At 40.2% G+C, this 24,136-nt stretch overlaps 1 protein-coding gene across 4 annotated transcripts in view; it reads left to right on the plus strand.

Annotated features, from left to right (window-relative positions):
- cdc42bpb (CDC42 binding protein kinase beta (DMPK-like)) overlaps positions 1–14,191 on the plus strand; it is a 236,186-nt gene extending 221,995 nt beyond the window's left edge. For 2 of the 4 annotated variants that reach the window (XM_070879333.1, XM_070879335.1), the window contains 8 exons: positions 1–506; positions 6,167–6,264; positions 6,368–6,452; positions 7,765–7,885; positions 8,002–8,119; positions 9,225–9,333; positions 12,809–12,870; positions 13,010–14,191. The exon at positions 1–506 is cut by the window's left edge and continues 91 nt beyond it. In XM_070879333.1, the coding sequence (XP_070735434.1) occupies positions 1–506; positions 6,167–6,264; positions 6,368–6,452; positions 7,765–7,885; positions 8,002–8,119; positions 9,225–9,333; positions 12,809–12,870; positions 13,010–13,141 (1,231 nt within the window). In that variant the 3' untranslated portion in view covers positions 13,142–14,191. Of the gene's footprint in view, positions 507–6,166; positions 6,265–6,367; positions 6,453–7,764; positions 7,886–8,001; positions 8,120–8,896; positions 9,086–9,224; positions 9,334–12,808; positions 12,871–13,009 lie in introns of all 4 variants that reach the window. The other 2 variants (XM_070879336.1, XM_070879334.1) reach the window with 2 other exon arrangements.
- The last annotated feature ends 9,945 nt before the right edge of the window (positions 14,192–24,136 follow it).

The raw sequence follows: 24,136 nt of genomic DNA on the forward strand, positions 1-24,136 counted from the left end.
ACATGTTCATTTTTATCCATGGGCTGCTTTTGATGGACCCGAGACCACCTTTGATATTAAACTCGCTGAAACAAAAGGCTGCCAGACTATGGTTTCTGGATCTTTACGGCAGGGTATTGTGAGCTGTCTCTTTGTGGCAGTGAAACGGCAAGTCCTGTGCTATGAAATTAGCCGAACTAAACCTTATTACAAGAAATTCAATGAAGTTCAGGCCCTAGGCAATGTGCAATGGATGACGGTCTTTGAAGAAAGACTTTGCGTTGGCTACCCTTCTGGATTTTCGCTGCTTAATGTTCAGGGAGATGGACCTTCCATTAACCTTGTAAATCCAATGGACTCATCGCTTGCATTTCTCTCTCAGCATCTTTTTGATGCTCTTTGTGCTGTACAGCTTAGCAATAAAGAGTACTTGCTGTGCTTTAGCCATGTTGGTGTATATGTGGACTTGCATGGCAGAAGATCACGACTGCAAGAGCTGATGTGGCCTGCAGTTCCTGTCGCCTGCGGTATGTATATATTTTCTGTTCATTGCACCAATAGCCATTACAAGTGTTTTTTCTGTTTATCCAAATCTCTTCTTGCTTTAGTGTTCATGTGCCAAATGTACAAAGTCATTAAATGCTTTACTTCTGCAATATTTCCAAAATTGTCTCTAACCATCTTAAGCATGCTTAATGATTATGCATTTGAGTGTTCAATTGAATTAACATTGTGGGATTTATGTTTGAGGTTTTATGTATTCCACATTTTTTTTTTACTGTCTTTCAGTTAAAAGACTAGGTGCGTAAAGCACACTCGCATCCATCCTAAATATTTTGTACTGAAACAAAGTATTTAATATGCAGAATATTACAACAAAAAATGATTCAGGTTCATTTAGCTAAAAAAACTCTTTAAAACCAAATACGTATGCAAGTAATTTGTCTACTCAAATAGCCATCAAAGCATCAATCAAGAAAGAACTCCCATCACAGCTGACACACAAGCATATATTTTAAAATTTATATCTGAGTAGAAAATGCTAAATGTTCATTTAACACAGGTTTCTCCTGATTTCATATCTGTTTTTGGAGTGTGCGTTCATCCCACACTGTTAGAAGAATAATGCACTGAAATGCAGATAGTGAGTCAACTTGTTACTTAAGGAGCAAGTTTCATCATCAGAATAACTTTTTAAAAATCAGATGGGTACCAGGAAATATGATTGACTTTGAACACTTTATTTTTTGTTGACATTTTGTCCCTAATTTTCTCCTCCCTGACCTTTGGAGACTCAAGCCGGGCAGTTTTATGGGGTCTCACATCCCTCTGGTACTTGGCCAAATGCCACACTTCATGTACAAGTCTAGACAAGTATCAGAATGTGTTTCAAAATATCAGCCTTATCCCTTCTTCCCCCAAAACCCCCACATTCATCTTCCAGCAGAGATCACTGGATAGTAAGCTTTGTGGAAATCAGGGATGATTGTCTCTCACAGCTACCCTCTCTCCTGCCAAAGGCTCAGAGCAGTGAGATGAATTGTAGCCCCACCACCATACTGGCTGAGATTAATTAACTCAGCACAGACCGGAGATTGAACCTTAAACCTTCCTGGTCTGCATGATTCAGACTATACCAAGTAGATTATTCACCCACTAAACTGTTGGAAAGGCCTTTGTTCTTCTGATTTTTATCCAGAACAAACGTGGGTGCCCTTCAGTACCTCACTTAAGACTTTTTATACATGTGTTATCCTGGTCAGTAAGTATCAGCAGACTTTTCATGCACTGAGGCAGCTTTCTTCATTTCCAGAATAACTTCCCCATGATATCAACATTCATTGTTGGAATAAGAAATAAGCTGGAAAGAATTTCAAAAAGGGATGTTGCAATTCATCTGCAATCTTTTAAACTTTAAAAAAAAAGGCTCCGTGAAACTCTCTGTTAGAAACTTCAGGTCTGCCTTAGACATTCTCTCTGGTTCAGCAGTACTAGACGCTCCCCATTAGTGTGCCTGCACTGCCCAATATCCAACTATAAGCTAATGTAGCCTGGAGGCATAATAATAGGACCCCTTGTGATCCAAACTGGATATTGTGGCTTTCACATGCGTCCTCATATGCGCTTCTCCAATCTTTCAGTAGATGAACCAAAAACACTTTAGGGAGACTAGGCAGATATGAATTGGTAAGTTCCTTTATTTCACAGACATCAACTGAGCATAACAATAAGAATCAAATCCTATCTTAATCCAACTAACTTCAGATCCCTCATTACAAATAAGAATTTTATAAAAATACACCACACTATCGCTATTAGAAGACTCATGTAGGCTTTCCTGGTCAACCATCTGATTCTGATGAGCTCTGGGCTTAAGATGAGTGAATTTTTCATCTATAAGTTAGGCTGCCCTCTCTGTCTTTTCCTCATTGTGTTCCCAGGAAGTGGGAGGGTTGTTCTCCCGGCTAGTTCCCTTTTCAGGAACTCGCTCAAAAACCTGTCGATTAAATGCGCTACCTAGAAACCATCTTCTGCTATTCGTAATATTAATGGGGCCTATTTTAATGGACCAAGAAGGGTCCCAGTGTCACCAAACAAGAATCAGCACAAGTGCCCCTTTTAAGGCACCGCTAATATAAAAAAGAAACATATGGTCCATTAAAGTTAAAGAAGCTCCACATAAGCAAAGAGAACTTTCCTAACTAAATCATCAAGAAAGAAAGATTTGGATTTATATAGCGCCTTTCATGATCACTGTACATCTGCGCACATAGATGCTGAACTCCAGGACATAGTCGACGTATTAACTGAGGCATACGAAAGCATAGGCCTTACGCTGAACATCCGTAAGACAAAGGTCCTCCACCAGCCTGTCCTCACCGCACAGCACTGACCCCTGCCTCGCCCCCCCCCCCCTTCCCCCATATCTCGGGAGCCTCCTATCAACAAGAGCAGGCATCAACAACGAGATCCAATACCGCCGCCAGTACAGCCTTCGGCCACATGAGGAAGAGAGTGTTTGAAGACCAGGCCCTCAAAACTGCCACCAAGTTCATGGTCTACAGGGCTGTAGTAATACATGCCCTCCTGTATGGCTCAGAGACATGGACCATATATAGCAGATACCTCAAGTTGCTGGAGAAATATCACCACGATGTCTCCGCAAGATCCTACAAATCCCCTGGGATGACAGGCGCACCAACATCAGTGTCCTTGTCCAGGCTAACATCCCTAGCATTGAAGCACTGACTATACTCGATCAGCTCTGCTGGACAGGCCACATAGTTCGCATGCCACACACAAGACTCCCAAAGCAAGTGCTCTACTCTGAGCTCCTTCACGGCAAATGAGCCAAAGGTGGGCAGCGGAAATGCTACAAGAACACTCTCAAAAGCCTCCCTGATAAAGTGCGACATCCCCACTGACACCTGGAAGTTTCTGGCCAGAGACCACCCTCAGTGGAGGAAGTGCATCCAAAAGGGCGCTGAGCACCTCTAGTCTCATCATCGAGAGCATGCAGAAATCAAGCGCAGGCAGCAAAAAGAGCGTGCGGCAAACCAGTCCCACCCACCCTTTCCCTCAACGACTATCTGTCCCACCTGTGGCCCTCTTATTGGACTGTTCAGCCACCAAAGAACTCACTTCAGTAATGGAATCAAGTATTCCTCGATTCCGAGGGACTGCCTATGATGATGATGACGTCTCAAAGAGCTTTACAGCCAATGATGTACTTTTTGGAGTGCAGTCACTGTTGTAATGTGATAATGTTGTTATCGGTGCCTATAAAACACGCTATACCTTGAGGTGCCCACTGGTTGCCAAAGGCCTCAAGTATGCTGGTAGACACCGTTACCTCTCCAAGGCCACTGGGCACAGAGAATACCACGGAAGAGACAGGCAGCCAAGGCGGTCGTGCCCATCCTGAACCTGTAAACGGCTTTCTTTGTCAGGCTGAGGAACAGAGCCACAAGAAGGTCCTCTGACTTGCCCATCCCCTTTTTTCAGCCCCATTCCCATTAAACTCCTGATCATCCACCTTCCTTCCTGACTTGTATTTTAACTGATATTGGAAATGGTTCTCCCTTCATCAGGCACTGTATTCCCCCCCCCCCCCCCCCCCACCTTTTAAAACTGCCATTATTATCCCCCTTTAAAAAGGAAACCTACCCTTGGCCCCTTTGTTCTCTACCACAGAAAGTTGTTGCGGTCAATTCACTAAATATATTCAAAAAGGAGTTAGATGTAGTCCTTACTACTAGGGGGAATCAAGGGGTATGGCGAGAAAGCAGGAATGGGGTACTGAAGTTGCATGTTCAGCCATGAACTCCTTGAATGGCGGTGTAGGCTCGAAGGGCCGAATGGCCTACTCCACCTATTTTCTATGTTTCTATATTTCTATGTTAACTACCATCTTCAGCCTCCTCCCCAAGATCCTTGAACACGTTCCAGCTCCATGCCCACCATTCGTGCAATTCTCTGTTTGAATCCCTGCAATCAGCTTTCCACACTTTCCACGACACTGAAAAAGCCCTAAACAAGGTCATGAATGACATTCTCTGTGACTATGACCATGATGCATTATCCATTTTTTTACGTCCTTCATCTCTCTGAAACCTTTAAAACAGTCAATCACTTGACCCGACTCCAAAGCTTTTCCTCCACTGGCCACCACAGTGAAACTGCATTCACTTGGTTCTTACCTATTAAATTGTAGTCAGTGTGCCTTTAGCAATGGTTTCTCTTCGTACTTCCTCACTGTCCCCTCTAGACTCCCGCAAGGATACATCCTTAGCCTCTCCTCTTCATCATTTACATGGTGCTCCTTTGTAACATCATCTGAAATAATGGGGATTAGCTTCCACGTGTCTGTTATGACACCTATAAATCAATCATATATATGATTTATATATAGATTTGTACTTGGACACAAGGATACCCATATTAAACTTTTCTGACACCACAAAAGTAGGAGGTTTGGCGAACAACTAGGTAAACTTTTTATATTAAAATATCTTCAGGAGCAGGTAAGTTAGTGGAATGGACAGACAGGTGTAGGTGCACTTTAATATGTGGTGATGCATTTTGGGAGAGGAAATTGCAGTATACACTCAATGGAAAGATGCTGAAGGTTTTGGATAACTGAGACCCAGTAGTTCAAATGTATAGGGGGAGAGCGCCCCGCTTGGGATGCTAAAAGTTAAAAGTTGAAAATATTAGCACTAATGCTTTTTAACTTTAAAAAAAATTCAGCCGTGCAGCATTGCCGCATTGGAAGGTTCCTTCCCTCCCTTAAAGGGAACAGCCATCGCTGTACACTCTGCAAAAGAAGAACTTAGCTGCTCCCCAACAGCGGCCGTGTTCTGGTCCGATCAGCCCGATGCACTGCAGCAGCAGCAGGTGATAAATCGCCGGAGAAAAACAGCAGAAAAAATTCCAAGAGCATTGAGATTTTTTTTTACTTACCTAGGCAACCTCTCCTTTAAGCATCACCTCCTTAGCAACAAGTCTTCTGATGAACACCACCTGCAGCTGCTGGTGTTTTTTTCGCCCGGCGATGCTGCAGGGAGCAGAACCGAAGTTCAGGTCCGGGGCGATGTGCATGGCGATGACGTCATGATCTCCGAACAAAGGAGATGGAGATGCAACGCCCTCCCGACGAATTTCGCGGGAGTCGATCTTCTCGCCGCACCCGGTCGGTAATTGCTTATCACCCCCCCCCCCCCCGCCCCCGGAGGTGATAATGGAAGACACTAAGGAGGCCAATTTCTAGATCATAATTCCCTGAAGGTCCAAATGCAGATACTTAGTTTTTAAAAAAGGCCAATAGCAATTTTGGTTTTATAAATACAGGTATAGGGGTACAATAGTCAAAAAAAATAGTACATTTGTACAAGAGAATGGCTAGACCATAGTTAAGAATATTGGGCCCAACTTTGGCCATGACTTGCATAGTGATTAATTCGATCTGGGGATGTGGCCAGTTTTGTGAACCGGTTTTTAAACTAGCGTAAAAGATTGCGGAAACTGGATTTACGCTGAATACACTGGAAATTTCCTTGATCTTTTGAACTGCTTTAGCCGATTTGGGGCAAATTGCACTGGAAATACCAGCGCAACCTAGCGGAAGCTCCAGGTCCACATCTTTTACTGAATTTGACTAATTATTTACTTTTTACATCTATGCTAGGTTACGCCTCTTCATATCTAGCAGTATACAGTGAATATGGTGTGGACGTTTTTGATGTGAACACCATGGAATGGGTCCAAACAATTCCTCTTAGGAAGGTACTGTAGATGGTCACAAAGTCCAGTTTGATGCAAAGGTCTGTTTAATTTTACATATCTTGCATAATACAGTATTCAGATTGAATTTTATCTTTTAAACTAGATCCGACCATTAAATGCTGAAGGTACACTAAACCAGCTCAACTCTGAACCCCCACGGTTAATATATTTCAAGAATAACTACTCAGGTTTGTTGCATTAATTTCATATGTATGTGTTAGAGTGCATGTCACGTCCTTGCGTATTAGAGAAGTGGACCTTTATTTGGATTGGAAAGTCGAATATTTCCCATTTTGTCCTGAACACACTAATGTTTAGATGTTGCAATGCAATTGGCCTCAAACACTGCTGCACCTTATCGTTAAGATCAGCATGTAATTTCACTTTCATGAGCCAGTTGCAACTGAGTAAAAAAAAATGATGTTCAACATGTTTTTGCTGTGGATCTGTGTTTAGAGATGTCTGATTTTTTTTTTTAGGTAAAAGTGTAGTAAGTTTATAGTCACATTGTGGAATACTGTTTGTCTTATTTTTCTTTTTAATTGAGCATCTTTAAACATTATTCCACTGACATACAACAATGTTGAGTTCCAACTATTTTGATAAATAAAATCCAGTATGTAGTCCATTTTATTGCAATTATGTTTGAGAATTACTGACTATCTCATTGCCAAAGAATTTATATTTTGCAAGCATGAAATATTTGAAGCAGCACTTAACATTGTGTGCAATGCAGTGTGCTGCTTTTTCAGGAATTATTTTTTAAAAGGTGAATGAAGTCTTAAAGATGCCAAGGTAAATGCACCACACATGTAGTACTGAGCTATATAGAGCAAAAAGGGTCCAGACTTCATCTACGGTCTGTACTGATTTAAATTCTCAGCTGGGACAGTGGTGGGGAGACTAGAGTCTTCCTGGGTTAGACAACTCCTGACTATCATCTTATGATCGTTGATGGAAAAGCCACATGAGAAGGTTGAGTGAAGACAAGGTAGAAGTAACCTGCCAACATTCACTGTCTGGGCTTGCACCTGAAAGGCCACTTGGGCAAAATTCTGGACAGTTACCAGTGGCATCTGTTGCTCTATTCAAGCATCAGTTACAATCTTTAAGACTGAAGACAACTGAGGAAAAATGCTTACAGGACCCATGTGCCATTGAATAACTAAGAGTGTCTCAATGGCAACATTGTTTACTTTCTCCAGTTGATTAGTTCCCAAATATTTGAAAGGCCATCCAGCTTTCTTGTATTTTATGCTCATGAAAGGTCAGTCATAACTCCTCATCTTTGGAAAAATAACCTTTGTATAGCTTGTAATATAGCCATGCATCCACATTATCATAAGCTGAGACTGCTATGATTAATTCACTGATGCCCTTTAATATTCTTTTTAACATCTTGGCTATAATTCCACACGAGGTATCGAGGCCTTATGTCTTAATTGTCTGACACAATTGGCTTTATGATGGGCATTTATTTCAAATAAACATTATTTACAGAGCGAGATGATTTGAGTGTGCCAGACACTTCAGACAACAGCAGAAAGCAGATGCTCAGAACCCGCAGCAAAAAGAGGTTTGCTTTTAAGATACCAGAAGAGGAACGGTTACAACAAAGACGGTAGGATAACATCTTTGAGCACTGTTACAATACATGTCATTTCAGAGATGTTGAGCCACTTTTAATAGCAAATTTCAGATCTTGATTTGCATGTATTATTTATATTTTCATACCAGGGAGATGCTGAGAGATCCTGAGATGCGGTCAAAGCTGATATCAAATCCAACAAACTTCAACCATGTGGCTCACATGGGGCCAGGAGATGGCATGCAAGTACTTATGGATCTCCCACTGGTAAATATGGGGGAGGGATAGTGAAACTGCAATATTATTGTCCAACTGAAATGTTTATTATTCATTTAGTTAGATTGTAAACTTAGCACAGTGCAGAACTGTATTGTTCCCAAATTATTTTGTAAATTAACTAAACTGTGGAGATTACTTGTTTAATTCATTTACAATATAAGTGAAAAATGCATTCTGGGCAGTTGGAATTAGTCTTAAAGTGCCATAAACAAGTTTGTAAGAGTAATTAAAGTGTTCAGAAAGGTCTCCAGCTTTATCTATTCATGTAACAGTATCACACATTCTAAACTGTTCATTCTACACTGTATCTGAGCTCACCCATGTTTGTACTTTCTAGTTTTCTTTTTATTTTATATCCTTATGTGCCTTCATTCCTTAATTAGGGAGCATCTATTCATTATGAGCTTTACATTGCAATGGAAACATAACTTATTAAATCAAAAAACTTACACCAAGTTATTCATCAGGTCTTGCATGTATAGGCTGAGCATCTACCATCTTTGTGGGTTTCAAAATATTAAATGTCTACATGCAGCAAGCTAAAAATCTATTATCATAGTTTAACTTTTTTTCATTCTAAAATAAACATTATGAAAGTTGGACTTTTAGTATCATTTCTTTATGAAACAGGATTTTTTTTTAATATTCTGATTTTAGTTACCAAAATCTAAAACTGTGTTTTAAATGAATCATGGAATAGCACAATAGTTTCTTTGATGTTTTTCCTGAGATAATTAACTAGTCTGTTTCCTTTTGTTGACTTAGCAGAATGAGTTTCCTTCCCCCTCATCCTCTCGACACCATGCCCAGATATCTCCTCCAACCAACTTCGAGCACGTCTATCACATGAGCCCACTCTCTGCTGAAATCTATCTCCAGAATGATCATTCCTCACTGCAAGGCTTACCTCTACTCTCTTCCTCTTCCTGTCCCTCTTCCTCTTCCTCAGTCAGGGTAGGAATACCTATCCCAAAGTGCAGCTGGTTATATCCTCGAAAAACAAAATCATCATAAGCTCAATGTTTATAGAGGTATTGAGCTTTTCTTGAAAAAGGAAAGCAAATTGAATTTAATCTTTCACTTGTTGCTGCAGAGTGTGTCACCAGTATCACAGGATGAGCAGTTAAGGGAAAAGCGTGTTTCCCATTCCAATCTTTCAAGACAACAGCGAAGCAAACAGTACATTACACGTACAGCATCAGGTAATGACATTTGCTTTGTGTAATTACATGGTCCTTTGTATTAAGCATCTTTTTATTGTACATGGGTGTTACTAACCTCATGGTTAAGAAACCAACACATTTAAAATAACTGGATGTTCTAGATCTAGGCATACTTTAAGTACATAGACAGCAGGGGAGTACATAAGGGAGAATACGAAAAGATTAGGAGAGAAGTCAAAAAAACAATTAGGAAGGTAAAGAACAATGAAAATAAATTATCAAGGAATATAAACAAAACAGTAAAATATTTTACAGGCACATCAATTTAAAAAAAAAACAAAGGCTGGGATTGGAATAGGGCCATTAAGGGATAGACAGGATAATACCACAGGTAATGATAGAGAGATGGCAGAAATATTAAATTATTTTGCATCAGTATTTACCAGGGAGATAGAACAGGTGGACATGACGTTGGATCATGAGATTAGTAATGAGATAAGTACATTTAAAATAAAAAGAGGCGATATATTAAATAAACTAATCAAACTCAAAGAGGATAAAACCCCTGGTCCGGATGGATTGCATCCACTCATTTTAAAAGAATCCAGGGAAGAGATAGCTGAAGCATTACTACATATATAATAATTCATTAGAAAAAGTTGTAATGCCAGAGGACTAGTGGAGAGCTAACAGAATACCTATATTTAAGAAGGGGGATAGAACATGTCCAGGGAATTATAGACCAGTCAGCTTAATATCAGTGGTAGGAAACATAATGGAATCCCTACTAAAGGAGAAAATAGAAGAACATCTAGAAACCAAAAATATAATGAATAGTCAACATTGATTTCAAAAGGGAAAGTCTTGCTTGACCAATTTTATTGAATTTTTTGAAGAATTAACAGAGAGTAGACAATGGTAATGCAGTAGATGTAATTTATCTAGATTTTCAATAGGTCTTCGATAAGGTACCCCTCAATAGACTGATGAACAAGGTCAGAGAATGCGGAGTCATAGGGAAAACTAGCAGAATGGATAGCTAACTGACTTCAAGACAGAAAGCAGAGTAGGGGTAAAAGTTAGCTGTTCACAATGGCAGAAGGTGGATAGTGGTGTTCCGCAAGGATCAGTGCTGGGACCACTTGTTGACAATTTATATTAATGATTTAGACTTTGGAATCAAAAACACAATTTCTAAGTTTGCGGATTGGGGAAGGGGGCGGCGGGGTGGGGTGCGATGGTCAATACTGGGGCGGGCTGAAGCAAATTACAGGAGGACATTAATAAACTTGAAGAATGGGCATATAATTGGCAAATGAAGTTCAACACAGATAAATGTGAGGTATTACATTTTGGCAGGAAGAATAGGGTGATCACATTACTTGGAGGGTGCGAGTCTAGGTCGGGTAGAGGAACAGAGTCATCTTTTCAGGTCGATGATCTTTCGTTAGAACTGGAAAAAGTTAGAGGTGCAACAAGTTTTAAACAAGTACAGAGGCAGAGCAAGGGAGGAGGGGAGAAAAGAACAAAAGGGAAAGTGTGTGATAGGGTGGAAGGCAGGAGAGATTAAATGTTAAAAAGGATGATGTGTAATGCGAAAGGAGGTGGTAATGGGACAAGTAAAGAAACAAAAGTTTTAAAATGCTTGTTTCCACAAGATTTGATATTCATCATAAAACTGACCATTATATGCTGTCTCTCAAATAGTTAACTTTGTAAAGCTTTCTGTTAACAAAAGGGAAAAACCTTACTATATAGTGCATTGCCATCCCACATAAATGCTAAGCAACTTAATCTATCAAGCTGGCTGCTTGGACAGTTCTTCCTAGCTCTAGACACAAACTTTTAGCATTAATATTTATATTTAAGCTTCACTGAGTAGAAGAACCAACAGTTTTCATCCTCGTGTTTAAATCCCACCTTGGCCTCACCCCTACCTATCTCTGTAATCACTTCCAACCTTATGCCATGCCCCCAAACTCTTCCTCTGTCCTGTCGTCCCTTTCCCATCATTGGCAGCCATAAACCTTCATTTGTGTGATTAACTGGGAAATAAGATATACACTACATTTATTTTTCCCTTTAAATTCTTACAAAGGAGACAAACGATGACTTAAAAAGTATACTGTCCCGGCACCAAAGCAGCACTAATCAATTACATTGATTTTTTTTTTGAAAGGGCATTTTCAGTACAACATTGTATGCCTTCCTGAATTTGAGGGGAAAGACAAAATAGATTCAGATGAAGAAAGCCCTTCAGTCATTGATCATATCCTTCCTGAATATCAACTGTACCATTTTTCCTTTACAGCATTTAGCCGTTAGGACATCAGCATTTTAGTCTTCGATACCTACCTGGAAAGCAGCCCACTCCAGCTGTTGTTGCCCTCTGTAAATAAATACTTTGATATTTGTCCTAAACTTATAAGTTGTTCCTCTAGTTCATCCCTATAGCACTTGGAATCAACCACGATGCTCCTCTCTTTACTGCCTATAGCATTTGGGTGTTGGCAGAACCGTACACGATATACACCAGAAGATTGTACAGTTTCAGCATAGCTCCTGGAGATTTGAACTCAACTGATTTACAAATATAGTCCAGCAACATGTTTGCTTTGTTTATTGCCACCTCAGTTTGATTATGAAATAACACCCCTAAGTTTCTTTCGATTTGAGTAGGATACACCAGGGGTCTATGCTGGATCCTTTCTGTACCTGGTATAAATAAATGACCAACATTCCAGTCTCAATACAAAATGGTTAAACTGCAGATGGCTCCAAGCTAGAGGGAACTATGGATTAAGAGGAAGCAGCCAAGATCACATAAACCCTTGACAAGTTCTATTCTACCCAAGAAGTATCTGTGATTCTTAATTTTGTTCCAATGTGAAATGACTAAACTTCATTTGTCACTGATCAATCAAGTTGCATACTTTGTGAAGCTCCCTTTATATGGCTACTTTCTCTGAATGCATTGTTCCCTCTAGCTTGGTGCCTGCCATCTGCAGTTTAACCACTTTGTATTGCGACTGGAACGTTTGTCATTTATTTTTCCATCTACAGGAAGTATCCCAAGCACAGACCATTGGTGCATCCTACTCGATACCTTTTGCCCCCAATTAACTTGGCTCTCCTTACTTTCTTTTAGTCAGTTACTAATACATGCCCATATTTTGTCCTCGATACCCACTGACTTTAGTTGATAGCCAAAGCTTTCTGAAATCTAGATATACTACATCATATAGTTTTCCTGCCAATTTGAGATGTCATTTCCTCAAAAAGTTTGAGTTTGGTCAGGCAAGATTTATCCTTCTGGAGCGATGTCGGCTGTCATTTATTAGATTATTTTCATTTGGATGTTCTCTGCTTCTGATTATTGATTCCATTAGTTCTCTGTAGTTGCCAGAGATGAGTCTTGTATGGTTCTTAAATATGATATCTAAATATTAGCTGTGCAACTCATTAAATGTGTCAAAGTACTGACATAAGATGTACTTATTTCTTATATATTTAGGTGGGGAAGCTGTTATGACATCACGTAATATCTCCGATCCTGACCAAGATTTTGAGAGAGAGGTAGGTATTTAGATGTAATTGTTTAGGTTCAGTTCATGTGCAATGAAACATAATGAAAACAGTATTTTTCTGCATTTGATTATATTTTCTTGGAGATTATCAGCAAACAAACTGATATGCTTACCTTTTTATTTATCAGCAGGACTCTGATTCAACAAGGCATTCAACACCTTCAAACAGCTCAAACCCAAGTAGCCCACCGAGCCCAAACTCTCCTCACAGGAATCAAATTACACTGGATGGTTTGGATCACTCCGCCTGTGATGCATGACTGTTGCCTCCAGTAACACTTTACAGTGCATAAAGCCACACACCAATAGGATTCTCCATTTTCATAAGATTATTTTCTTCTTGAAAAATGGATTTTTGCTGAATTACTACAAGAAAGTGCCAAGAATGAAGAATAATTTCTTCGGTTAATTCTTGCTGATTGCACATTAAATTATGTACTCATGCTCCTTTATGAACAATTCCAGCTTATTTTGACTGTCAGCCCAATAAAATGACTGACTGACTAAGTGTCACTCATATTCTTTGGTGATTACGGTTTTGTGCAGTGTTGATAAATTGCAGTCTTTAACAGCCAAATAAATTTGGGATTGTGAGGCCCACACATTCTTTCACACCAAACTTTCCTTCCAAATTTCTAATATAGTTGGTAAATGGTGAAATAAAATTGTTTGTGTACTGTTCCTGTTTGTGCATCTTAGTTTATATATATATTAAAAAAAAAAGAAAAATGTTTTCTTCAGGGTATACATGACACCAGTAAATAATACTGTGAATAAGAATTTTAGTTGCTTTTTGTATTACTGTTTTTAACCTCTGAAATAGATGTCCTTTCTTTGTGCTGTATTGTAGTGAAAAATCACACCTATGTCTATAAATGTCTATGGACACAATGCAGAAATATTAATGCTGGGAAATGCCAGACTTGGACCTGCTGCATCTTCAAATATACAATTATTGTAAAAGACACAAAAAGTGTGATTGTCCTAATTGCTGATCAAGAGGTATCATAGATATAAGGCAGTGGACTCTGGGATACAAGAAAGCTGCATTAATTTGATCATTTTCAAAGTCTGTCTTTGCATGAATATACATTCCTCCAAAAAGTGTTATACTGGTTATGTTCTTTAAAAACAATAAATATCCACAACAGTCTTGTACATTTTGATATGCACCCAGATGATGTGCTCCTGGTGGATGCAGTTAATGTGTGTGCGTGTGTGTCAATGTATATATAACTCATGTTCAGTGTATGATAACATTATTACTCATAGAATTGTGTCCATATTGCATTAAAGGCTTGTACACCACAGCCAGTATATCCATTTTGTCATCACACCTGTGTGCCTTCTGTGCCGTATTTATGACAATTTACTGTTCATACAGATGCAGTATGATTTCCTTATTCAAGATCACTGTAAAGAGCTTGCATGTTTTAGTCACCCAGATCCCTGACCGAGTGGATGGTAATTGTGACGTGCCACATTAAGCAACTAATCAAACTTCTTTCTCTCTCATTTACTTAAAAGGGCTCACTGTGGAGCCTAACACTACTGGTGAAACAGTTTGATTTTTTATGTTAATTTGTGAAAGTGGGGAGTCTTAAAATCGGCTAACCACTCTTTGTAATTATGGAATTGTGCTTTGACAAAATATTGAAAATTGACCTGTCAATAAAGCATAAGCGGGAGGTACCAAACTGTTTAATAGTCTGTGTTTACATAAACAAAAACCCTGAAATGAAGCTGTGGAATACAGACAAAGGAACATTAATGCATTCTTCTGAAATTCTTCACTCCACTATTTTAGCAGCACCATTAAGCCATTTAAAAAAAAAAACAAGATTGAATGACTTAACTCCTCTGATAGAATAGAGAGAGGAGCATCGCTGGAGAGGCCCAGTGAGTGTTTAAAAAGAGTGCAGTGTATCTGAGAGGGCAGAGCATCACAGGAGAGACCCGGTGCGTATTTAAAAAGTATCGGAGCAGCCAGAGAGTGGAGCATCACGAGAGAAACATTTTAAAAGGGATGTCATGGCAAACACAGAGGATGGAACGATGAAGCCCAAGGAATAAAAGCTAAGTGTTTCATTTATTTATTTATGTTTTATTATTTAACTATATAGGTGATATGGGGCGACTAAACTTAAAAATATATATACAACCTGTTGGGCTAAAAGGAAGACTTCTCTTCCTCGGGACGGACTACCTGATATAGGTAATCAACCCGTCGCCCTCCGTATAACGACCACAGAATTAAACAAATGAAACCTTCAGTTTAACCGGCTTTATTTCAAGCAAATGCAAGGGAGGGTTAAATTGTTGAACCTTCAAAATACCAGAGATTTCAAGTATAATTTATACAGGCTTTGGAGAGGAGCTACCCTCCTACAAAATCATCGATAGGTCTATTGCTATCAGCGGAGTTACATTGATTTGTCAACTCTTATCAGACTGGCTCTGAGTGGTACATGCAATTGTCCATCTCCCATCATATGTTAATTGTGTTTGTTCCGTGATTTGCACTTTGCCATAGTCTATATGACGCCTGAAGTAACTGTTCCGAAAATACTGGCTTTCTTATCTCTTCCTCAAAGACTTCTAATCATAATTGTAACTGCTGATTTCTGCTGTTTTGTTAAATGTTATTAAGGTTAACTATATAGTTTTAATGCGTTATAAGTGTGCTATACTTATATAAGCTAGTGTTACATACAATAGGCAATTATTCCTCAGACCCTCCTAATACTGATTGGTTCACTACCTTTAGTATTGTGTTGTGACCACCTATCTGCCTGCTACAATTCTATATCCCTTACACAACCCAAGAGGCAAAGGCAAAAACTGAACTATCAACTTTTAGTAAGTAGACATTAACCTTAAGTAAAATACCAGGGCAGTTGAGACCTATTGCATGCACATCCTGTGCCATGTGGGAACTCTAGGCCGCTTCATGTATCCTGAATAGCCATGTGTTCAGGAAATGGCATCAGCAGCTCGAGCCCGAGGTTTCTAAACTTGAGTGGCTGGTATCACTACAGAGCATACGGGAGGATGATAGTTTATTGGATCGCATGGTTCAGGAGGTCGCCCCACCGCCACAGAGAGTTCGGGTGGAAAGTGAATGTCTGGCCATCCGGACTGGTAGGAACAAGAGGCAGGCAGTGCAGAAATCCCCTGGGATTGTGGCTCTCAAATCTGTTTTCTCTGCTGAACACTGCTGAGGTTGATTGCACCTTGGGAGAGTGCAGTCTAGAGCAAATCCACAACACTGGGAGGCAGAAATGTTCACACGGAAGTGTAGCAATACAGTTGTCAATGGAGATTCTATAATCTAGGAAAGACATGCATTTCTGCAACTACCAACGTGAGTCTTGCATGGTGTCAGGTCAGAGGGTGTCACGGAATGGGTGCAGAGCATCATGCAGGTAAAGGGAAACCGCCAGAAATCATGGTCCATGTTGGAACCAGTGACATAGGAAAGAAAAAGTTTGAGGTCCTAACGACAGTTTTAGGAACTAGGAAGGAGACTAAAGAGCAGGACCTCAAAGATGGCAATCTCTGGATTACACCCAGTGCCACATGCTAGTGCGTATAGGAACAGAAAGAGAAAGCAGGTTAATATGTAGCAGGGGAAACGGTGCAGCAGGGAGGGCTTCAGATTCCTAGGGCATTGGTACCAGTTCTGGAACAGGAGGGATCTGCATACGTTTGGATGGGTTGCACCTTAACCGGGCTGGGACCAATGTCCACAGAACCAGAATGAAGCATCAGCAAGAAAGAAAGACTTGTTTTTATGTAGCACCTTTTATGACCTCAGGATGTCCCCTAGTGCTTTACAGCTAATGAAGTACTTTCGTAATGTAGGAAGTGTGGCAGCTAATTGTGTACAGCAAGGTCCCACAAACAGCAATGAGATAATGACCAGATAATCTGTTTGTGATGTTGGTCGAGGGATAAATATTAGCCAGGACACCGGGGAGAGATCGAATGGTGCTCTGGGATCTTTTATGTTCACCTGAGAAGGCAGATGGGACCTCTGTTTTTAACAGCTCATCCGAAAGACAGCACCTCCCACAAGGTAGCACACCCTCACTACTGCACTAGAGTGTCAGCCTAGATTTTGTGCTCGAGTACCTGGAGAGAGACGCGTACCCTGAACTTTTTGACTCGAGAAACAAAGGGCGCAGAAGCCTGCGAGAGAAAGAGTAGTCCAGAAAGAGGAGCAATCGAGCAAGGAAGAAATGCCAAGCAGATTATGGCAGGTTTGAATTGTAAATGCTCAGAATGTAACCAATAAGGTGGTACAAGTTGGCACATGGGGTTATGATATAGTAGCAATAACAGACCTGGCTCAAACAAGGGCAGGAGTGACAACTTGACATTCTTGTATCCAGGAAGAATAGGGAAGGAAAAAAGTAGAGGTGGCAGTATCGAAAATACAGCTCCATCCCTGGAAAGTGATAATGTGCTTGACATTTCACAGATGGAATCTATTTGGTTAAATTTGAGAAGACTACAAGCTGATACACTGCTGGGTGTATGCAATAGACCACCAAATAGTGGGAAGGAGATGGAGGTGCAAATCTGCAAGCAGATTTCAGATAGATGTAAAAACAATAGTGATAACAATAGTAATTAGTCAATTATCCTAATATAGTTTGGAGGGGTGACAAGGAGGTGAAGAATTCCTGAAACGTGTACAGGAGAACTTGGTCAGTACGTTTCAGCCCAATGAGGAAGGAAGCTGTGCTGGATCTACTGAGGAATGAAGTGAGGCAAGTGAAGCATGTTACATTGGGAGAGCCTTTGGGACATGGTGATCACAATATCATTAGGCTTATAGTAGTTATGAAAAGGGACACAGAACAATCAAAGGTGAAGATACTCAACTGGAACAGTGCTAATTTCAATGAATTGAAAAGAGATCTGTCCCAGGTGCATTGGGAGTAAAACATTAAATGAGCAATAGAAGGCCTTTTAAGGAGGAGATTATTTGGGTACAAACTAAACACATTCATTTGGGGGGAGGAGGAAGGTCATACAAAGCTAAAGTTCCCTGGATGACTGAAGAAATTGAGATAAGAATCAAGTATTGCCGAAAAGGCATTTGATATAAGTACCGCATAACAGACTTATTCAGAAAATAGAAGCACATGGTGTTAAAGGGATGTTGGTAATTTGGGTACATAATTGGCTGAGATATGAGACAGAGTAGTGGTGAATAGATGTTTTTCTGAGAGAAATATGCAGTGCGGTTCCCCAGGGGTTGGTATTGGGACCATTGCTTTTCTTCTATATAAATGACCTGGACTTTGGTATAGTGTGTACAATTTTGAAGTTTGCAGATGATATGGAATGTAGTAAATAATGAGCAGGATAGTAGCAGACTTCAGGAGGACATAGACTGGTAGAATGGGCAGACACATGGCAGATGCAATTTAATACAAGTAAGGATATTGGTAGTGATTGTGGGCTAAGCTTTTCTTTTTTAAATTAACATATAGTATATAACTAAATACTAAAAACTAACCTTTATTTGTTTAATTTAATAATCAAGTATTTACCCTATATAGTTTAACGCTAAACTAATTAAATAAAATAATGGGAAAACAGGAGATGTGTTGCTGCTGCAATATGTGGGAGCTTCTGGACGTTTTGGTCCAGGGTGACTACATCTGCAGTAAGTGTCTGCGGCTTGACAAACTTCGGCTCCGAGTTGAGGAGCTGCAGACATTGTGAGACATCAGGGAGGGAGAAAGTTACCTGGACCTTTTGCTCCAGGAGGCAGCCACACCCTCTAGATTAAATACTTTAGAATTGACACATGGTCAGGGACAGGAGAGTGTGACTGAGTGAAGCAGGTAAGGGGATCCAGGAGGTAGTGTTGCAGGAGCCTCAGTCCCTGCACTTGTCCAATCGATTTGAGATTCTTGCAACCCTTGTGGACAAGTGTGCAGATTGTGGGGCACACTGACCAAGGCACCCTTGCAGAAAGCCATTCAAGTGGGGGGAGTTGAGAGGCAGGTGGTTGTAGTAGGGGACAGCATATTTAGGGGGGGATAGATAGGGTTCTCTGCAGTCGAGAGCGTGCGTCCCGAAGGCTGTGTTGCTAGGGTAAAGGACATCTCCATCGGGCTTGAGAAGAATTTGGAGTGGGAGAGGGAGGATCCAGTTGCTGTGGTCCACGTAGGTACCAATGACATAGGTAGCACTAAGAAAGCGGTTCTGCTGAGAGAGTTTGAACAACTATGGACTAAATTGAAAAGCAGAACCACAAAGGTAATAATTTCTGCATTATTACCTGAGCCACGAGCAAATTGGCATAGGGTCAATAAACTCAGGGAGATGAATGCATGGCTCAGAAGTTGGTGTGAGAGAAGTGGATTTTGATTCGTGGGGCACTGGCACCAATACTCGGGAAAGAGAGCTGTTCTGTGGGGACGGACTACACCTGCTGGGACCAGAGTTCTAGCGAACCGAATAACTAGGGAGGTAGACAGGGCTTTAAACTAAACAAGGGATGAGGGTGGGGGGCTTGTGGGGACAGTCGCAGTAGAGAGCAATCTAGAATGCTAAAGAGAAAAGGAAAGGAAGCAATGCAGGAAAGTGATTGTGGTAAGGATAACCAGATTATGTCAGGAAGGGACAGAGCATACAAACACAAGAGTGCACTAACAAATAGGGTCCAGGTAAGAAAAGATAGCGATAAGACAAATAGGACTATAGTACAAAATAATGTTAAGATGTCTAATAATAAAAAGACAAATTTAAAAGCATTGTATCTAAATGCACGAAGCATCTGTAATAAAGCAGACGAATTAACTGCAAATAGATGTAAACTGGTATGATATAGTTGCAATTACAGAGACATGGTTGCAGGATGACTGGGGTTAGGAACTGAATATCCAAGGATATTCGATATTTGGAGTGGGAGAGGGAGGATCCAGTTGCTGTGGTCCACGTAGGTACCAATGACAAAAAGGAAGAGGGGGGTGGTGTGAGTCAAGAATGAAATCACAGCAATAGTGAGAAAGGATAGTGGCTCATAAAATCAAGATGTAGAATCAGTCTAGGTGGAGCTAAGGAGCACCAAGGGGCAGAAAATATTGGTGAGCGTTGTATATAGGCCTTCAAACAGTAGTGGTAGTGTAGGGGACGGCATTAAACAGGAAATTAGAGATGCATGTAGCAAGAGTACTACAGTAATCGTAGGTGACTTTAATCTACATATAGACTGGCCAAACCAAATTAGTAATCTGTGGCAGCTGAATTCCTGGAGTGTACATGAGATGTTTATTTAGACCAGTATGTTTGAGGAGCCTACTAGAGAACAGGCTATCCTAGATTGGGTATTGTGTAATGAGAAGGGGTTAATTAACAGTTTTGTGCGGGGTCCTTTAGGGAAGAGTGACCATAACATGATTGAATTCTTTATTAAGATGGAAACTGAAGTAGTCCAATCCAAAACTAGGGTCCTAAATCTAAACAAATGAAACTACGAAGTTATGAGGAATTAATTGGTTATGATAGATTGGGAAGATTCATTAAAAGGCATGATGGTGGATTGGCAATGGCTAATATTTAAGGAACAAATGCATGAATTGCAACAGTTATACATTCCTTTCTGGCGTAAAAACACAAAAGGAAAAATGGCCCAGCCATGACTAACAAGAAATTAAGCATAGTATTAGATCCAAAGAGGAGTTATACAAAGTTGCTAGAAAAAGTAGCAAGCCTGAGGATTGGGAGCAGTTTAGAATTCAGCAAAAAAGGATTCAGCAAGAGATTGATTAAGAGGGGGAAAATAGAGTATGAGAGTAAACTTGCAAGGAACATAAAAACTGACTGCAAAAGTTTCTACAAGTACGTAAAAAGAAAAAGATTAGTGAAGACAAATGTAGGTCATTTACAGACAGAAATGGGAGAATTTGTAATAGGGAACAAGGAAATGGCAGAACAATTCGGTTCTATCTTCACAGAAGAGGAAACAAATAATGTCCCAGAAATGCTAGGGAACCAAGGGTCTAGTGAGCAAGAGGAATTAAAGGAACTGATTATTAGTAAGAAAATAGTGCTGGAGAAACTAATGGGACTGAAGGCAGATATATCCCCAGGGCCTAATGATCTGCATCCCAGAGTACTAAAAGAGGTAGCCATGGAAATAGTAGATGCATTGGTTGTCATCTTCCAAAATTATATAGATTATGGAACAGTTCCTGCAGATTGGAGGGTGGCAAATGTAACCTCACTATTTAAAAAAGGAGGGAGAAAGAAAACAGAACTACAGACCGGTTAGCCTAACATCAGTAGTAGGGAAAATGCTAGAGTATTATAAAGGATGTGATAACGGCACACATGGATAATATCAACAGGATTAAACAAAGTCAACATGGATTTATGAAAGGAAAATCATGTTTGACAAAACTACTGGAGTTTTTTGAGGATGTAACTGGTAGGATAGATGAGGGAGAACCAGTGAATGTAGTGTATTTGGATTTTCAGAAGGCCTTTGATAAAGTCCCACAAGAGGTTATTGTGGGAGTTAATGTATTGGCATGGATTGAAAATTGGTTAACTGACAGGAAACAGAGAGTAGGAATAAACGGGTCTTTTTCAGGCAGTGACTAGTGGGGTATCAATAGGATCAGTGCTTCGGCCTCAGCTATTCACAATATATATACAAATGATTTGGATGAGGGAACCAAATGTAATATTTCCAAGTTTGCTGACAACACAAAACTCTGTGGGATTGTGAATTGTGAGGAGGATGCAAAGATGCTGCAAGGCGATTTAGATAGGTTGAGTGAGTGGGCAAACACATGGCAGATGCAGTATAAGATGGATAAATGTGAAGTTATCCACTTTGGTAGGAAAAACATAAGGACAAAGTATTATTTAAATGGTGATGGCTTGGGAAGTGTCAATGTACAGAGGGACCTGGGTGTCCTTGTACACCAGTCATTGAAAGCAAACATGCAGGTGCAGCAAGCAGTTAGGAAGGCAAATGATATGTTGGCCTTCATTGCAAGAGGATTTGAGTACAGGAGCAAGGATGTCTTACTACAGTTATACAGGGCCTTGGTGGAACCGCACCTGGAGTATTATGTGCAGTTTTGGTCTCCTTACCCAAGAAAGGATATACTTGCCATAGAGGGAGTGCAGCGAAGGTTCACCAGATTGATTCCTGGGATGGCAGGTCTGTCGTATGAGGAGAGATTGAGTCGACTAGGCCTGTATTCACTGGAGTTTAGAAGAATGAGAGGGGATCTCATTGAAACGTATAAAATTCTGACTGGGTTGCATAGACTGGATGCGGGGAGGATGTTTCCCTTGACTGGGAAGTCTAGAACAAGGGGTCACAGTCTCAGGATACGGGGTAGGAAATTTAGGACTGAGATGAGCAGAAATTTCTTCAGTGAGGGTGGTGACCCTGTGGAATTCTCTACCACAGAAGGTTGTGGAGGCCAAGCCTCTGAATATATTTAAGAGGGAGATAGATTTCTAGAAAGAAAAAACATCAAGGGGTATGGGGAAAAAGCGGGAATATGGTGTTGAGATAGAGGATCAGCCATGATCATATTGAATGGCGATGCAGACTTGAAGGGCTGAATGGCCTACCACTGTTCCTATTTTCTATATTTCTAAGTATGAAGTGATGCACTTTGGGAGAAACAACTTGGAGAGGCAGTATAATATAACTGGTACTAATTTTGAGGGGGGTGCAAGAGCTGAGGGTCTTGGGGTGAATATTTACAAATCTTTGAATGTGGCAGGGCAAGTTGATAAGGTGGTTAAGAAAGCGTGTTGTAAAGATATGGGGTAACAATGGAAACACAAGTCTTTTATTGGCATATAAAAAAGTAAAATGATAGTCAAAGGAAGGGTGGATCTGAGTAGAGACCAAAAAGGAAATCTTTTTGTGGAGACAGTATAGCTGAGGTACTAAATGAGTACTTTGCATATGTCTTCACAAAAGAAGGGGTCACTACCAATGTCTCAGTAAAGGAGGAGGGGGCGGATAGAGAGAAATTGGATAGGGTAAAAATAGATAAAGTACTTTGGTAGCACTCAAAGTAGAAAGTCTGAGACACTGGATAAGTATGATTTTTTTTTAAACTGGAAAGTAAAAAATTGCAGACGCTCTCAGACGATGCTTGTGGTTCAGACAATTTGCATTTGAGTCTTAAGGGAGGTGAGGTCTTAAATTAGTGAAGTTTTAACTGGCATTTTGAAAATTTGCTAAATTTGACAGATTGTAAAAATGCTCAAGTTCAGAAATCACTGAATTTATTTTTAAAACCCATTAAACAAAACTGTACTTAGAGATGCTTTCGTAAGCTCTATTATCTGCATCAGACATGACTGTTGTGTTTCAGGCACATTTACCATTGTTAAACTGCATTAGAAAAGTGAAATTAATTCCAGTCTGCCTCCTAAGAGATAACTTGGAATATAAAATACACTTGTCCTTCTTCTTGGTCTTTTCACATTGATTATGACGAATAGTTTTGTTTTTTTAATTTTGAATTCCATTTGTTTTGTGAAATTGAGTACAAAATGTTTTCTCTATGGTACTTGATTTTGTTCTCGTGATTCAAACAGACTGGGGAGCACATTTCAAAAGGTTCTATTCCTGATCAACTTCTTGATTCCTCTAAGGAATCATGTAAAGGTCTCCTAGCTTGTTCGAGTGTAGGAAAACATCTTTGGGGGAGTGGAGGTCACTTACCCAATGACTAAGCAACAGTATCTAATTAGCTAGTCCTGAGGATTTTGGAACTTTTAGACCTACCCTTTGATTATGCCCAATACTCATTATCACAGTTGATGGTCAATGGCTAAACTCTTCCACCACAGCTCTCCAAAGGTTACACAATACTATGATTTTAGAACCTTCAAAATAAAGCAGTGTACATGTCTGTTGGAGTAAAAAGACTTCTCTTCCTCAAGGTGGACTCCCTGATATAAGGAATCGACACCTGCCCCCTCTCTCATAGTAACCACGGAATCACTCAGACTAAACCTTGGTTCAACCGGTTTTTAGTCAAGCATGCTCGGGAAGGTTCCAATGAACACTGCTTAGAACAAAGGTTTTCAATTACAGTTATACATTTTTCGGGTGTGCGACCCTCCTACAAAACCACCGATTGGCCTACTGCTCAGACTGGCTGTTGAGTGGTCCTCCCCCATCTGTCCATCTCCCATCACATCACCCTTCTGGAATGTGTTATTGAGTGGTGTCAACTTTGCCTCAG

Source organism: Pristiophorus japonicus, chromosome 4 (genome assembly GCF_044704955.1).
Source record: "Pristiophorus japonicus isolate sPriJap1 chromosome 4, sPriJap1.hap1, whole genome shotgun sequence".
In the NCBI taxonomy this organism is placed as follows: domain Eukaryota; kingdom Metazoa; phylum Chordata; class Chondrichthyes; family Pristiophoridae; genus Pristiophorus; species Pristiophorus japonicus.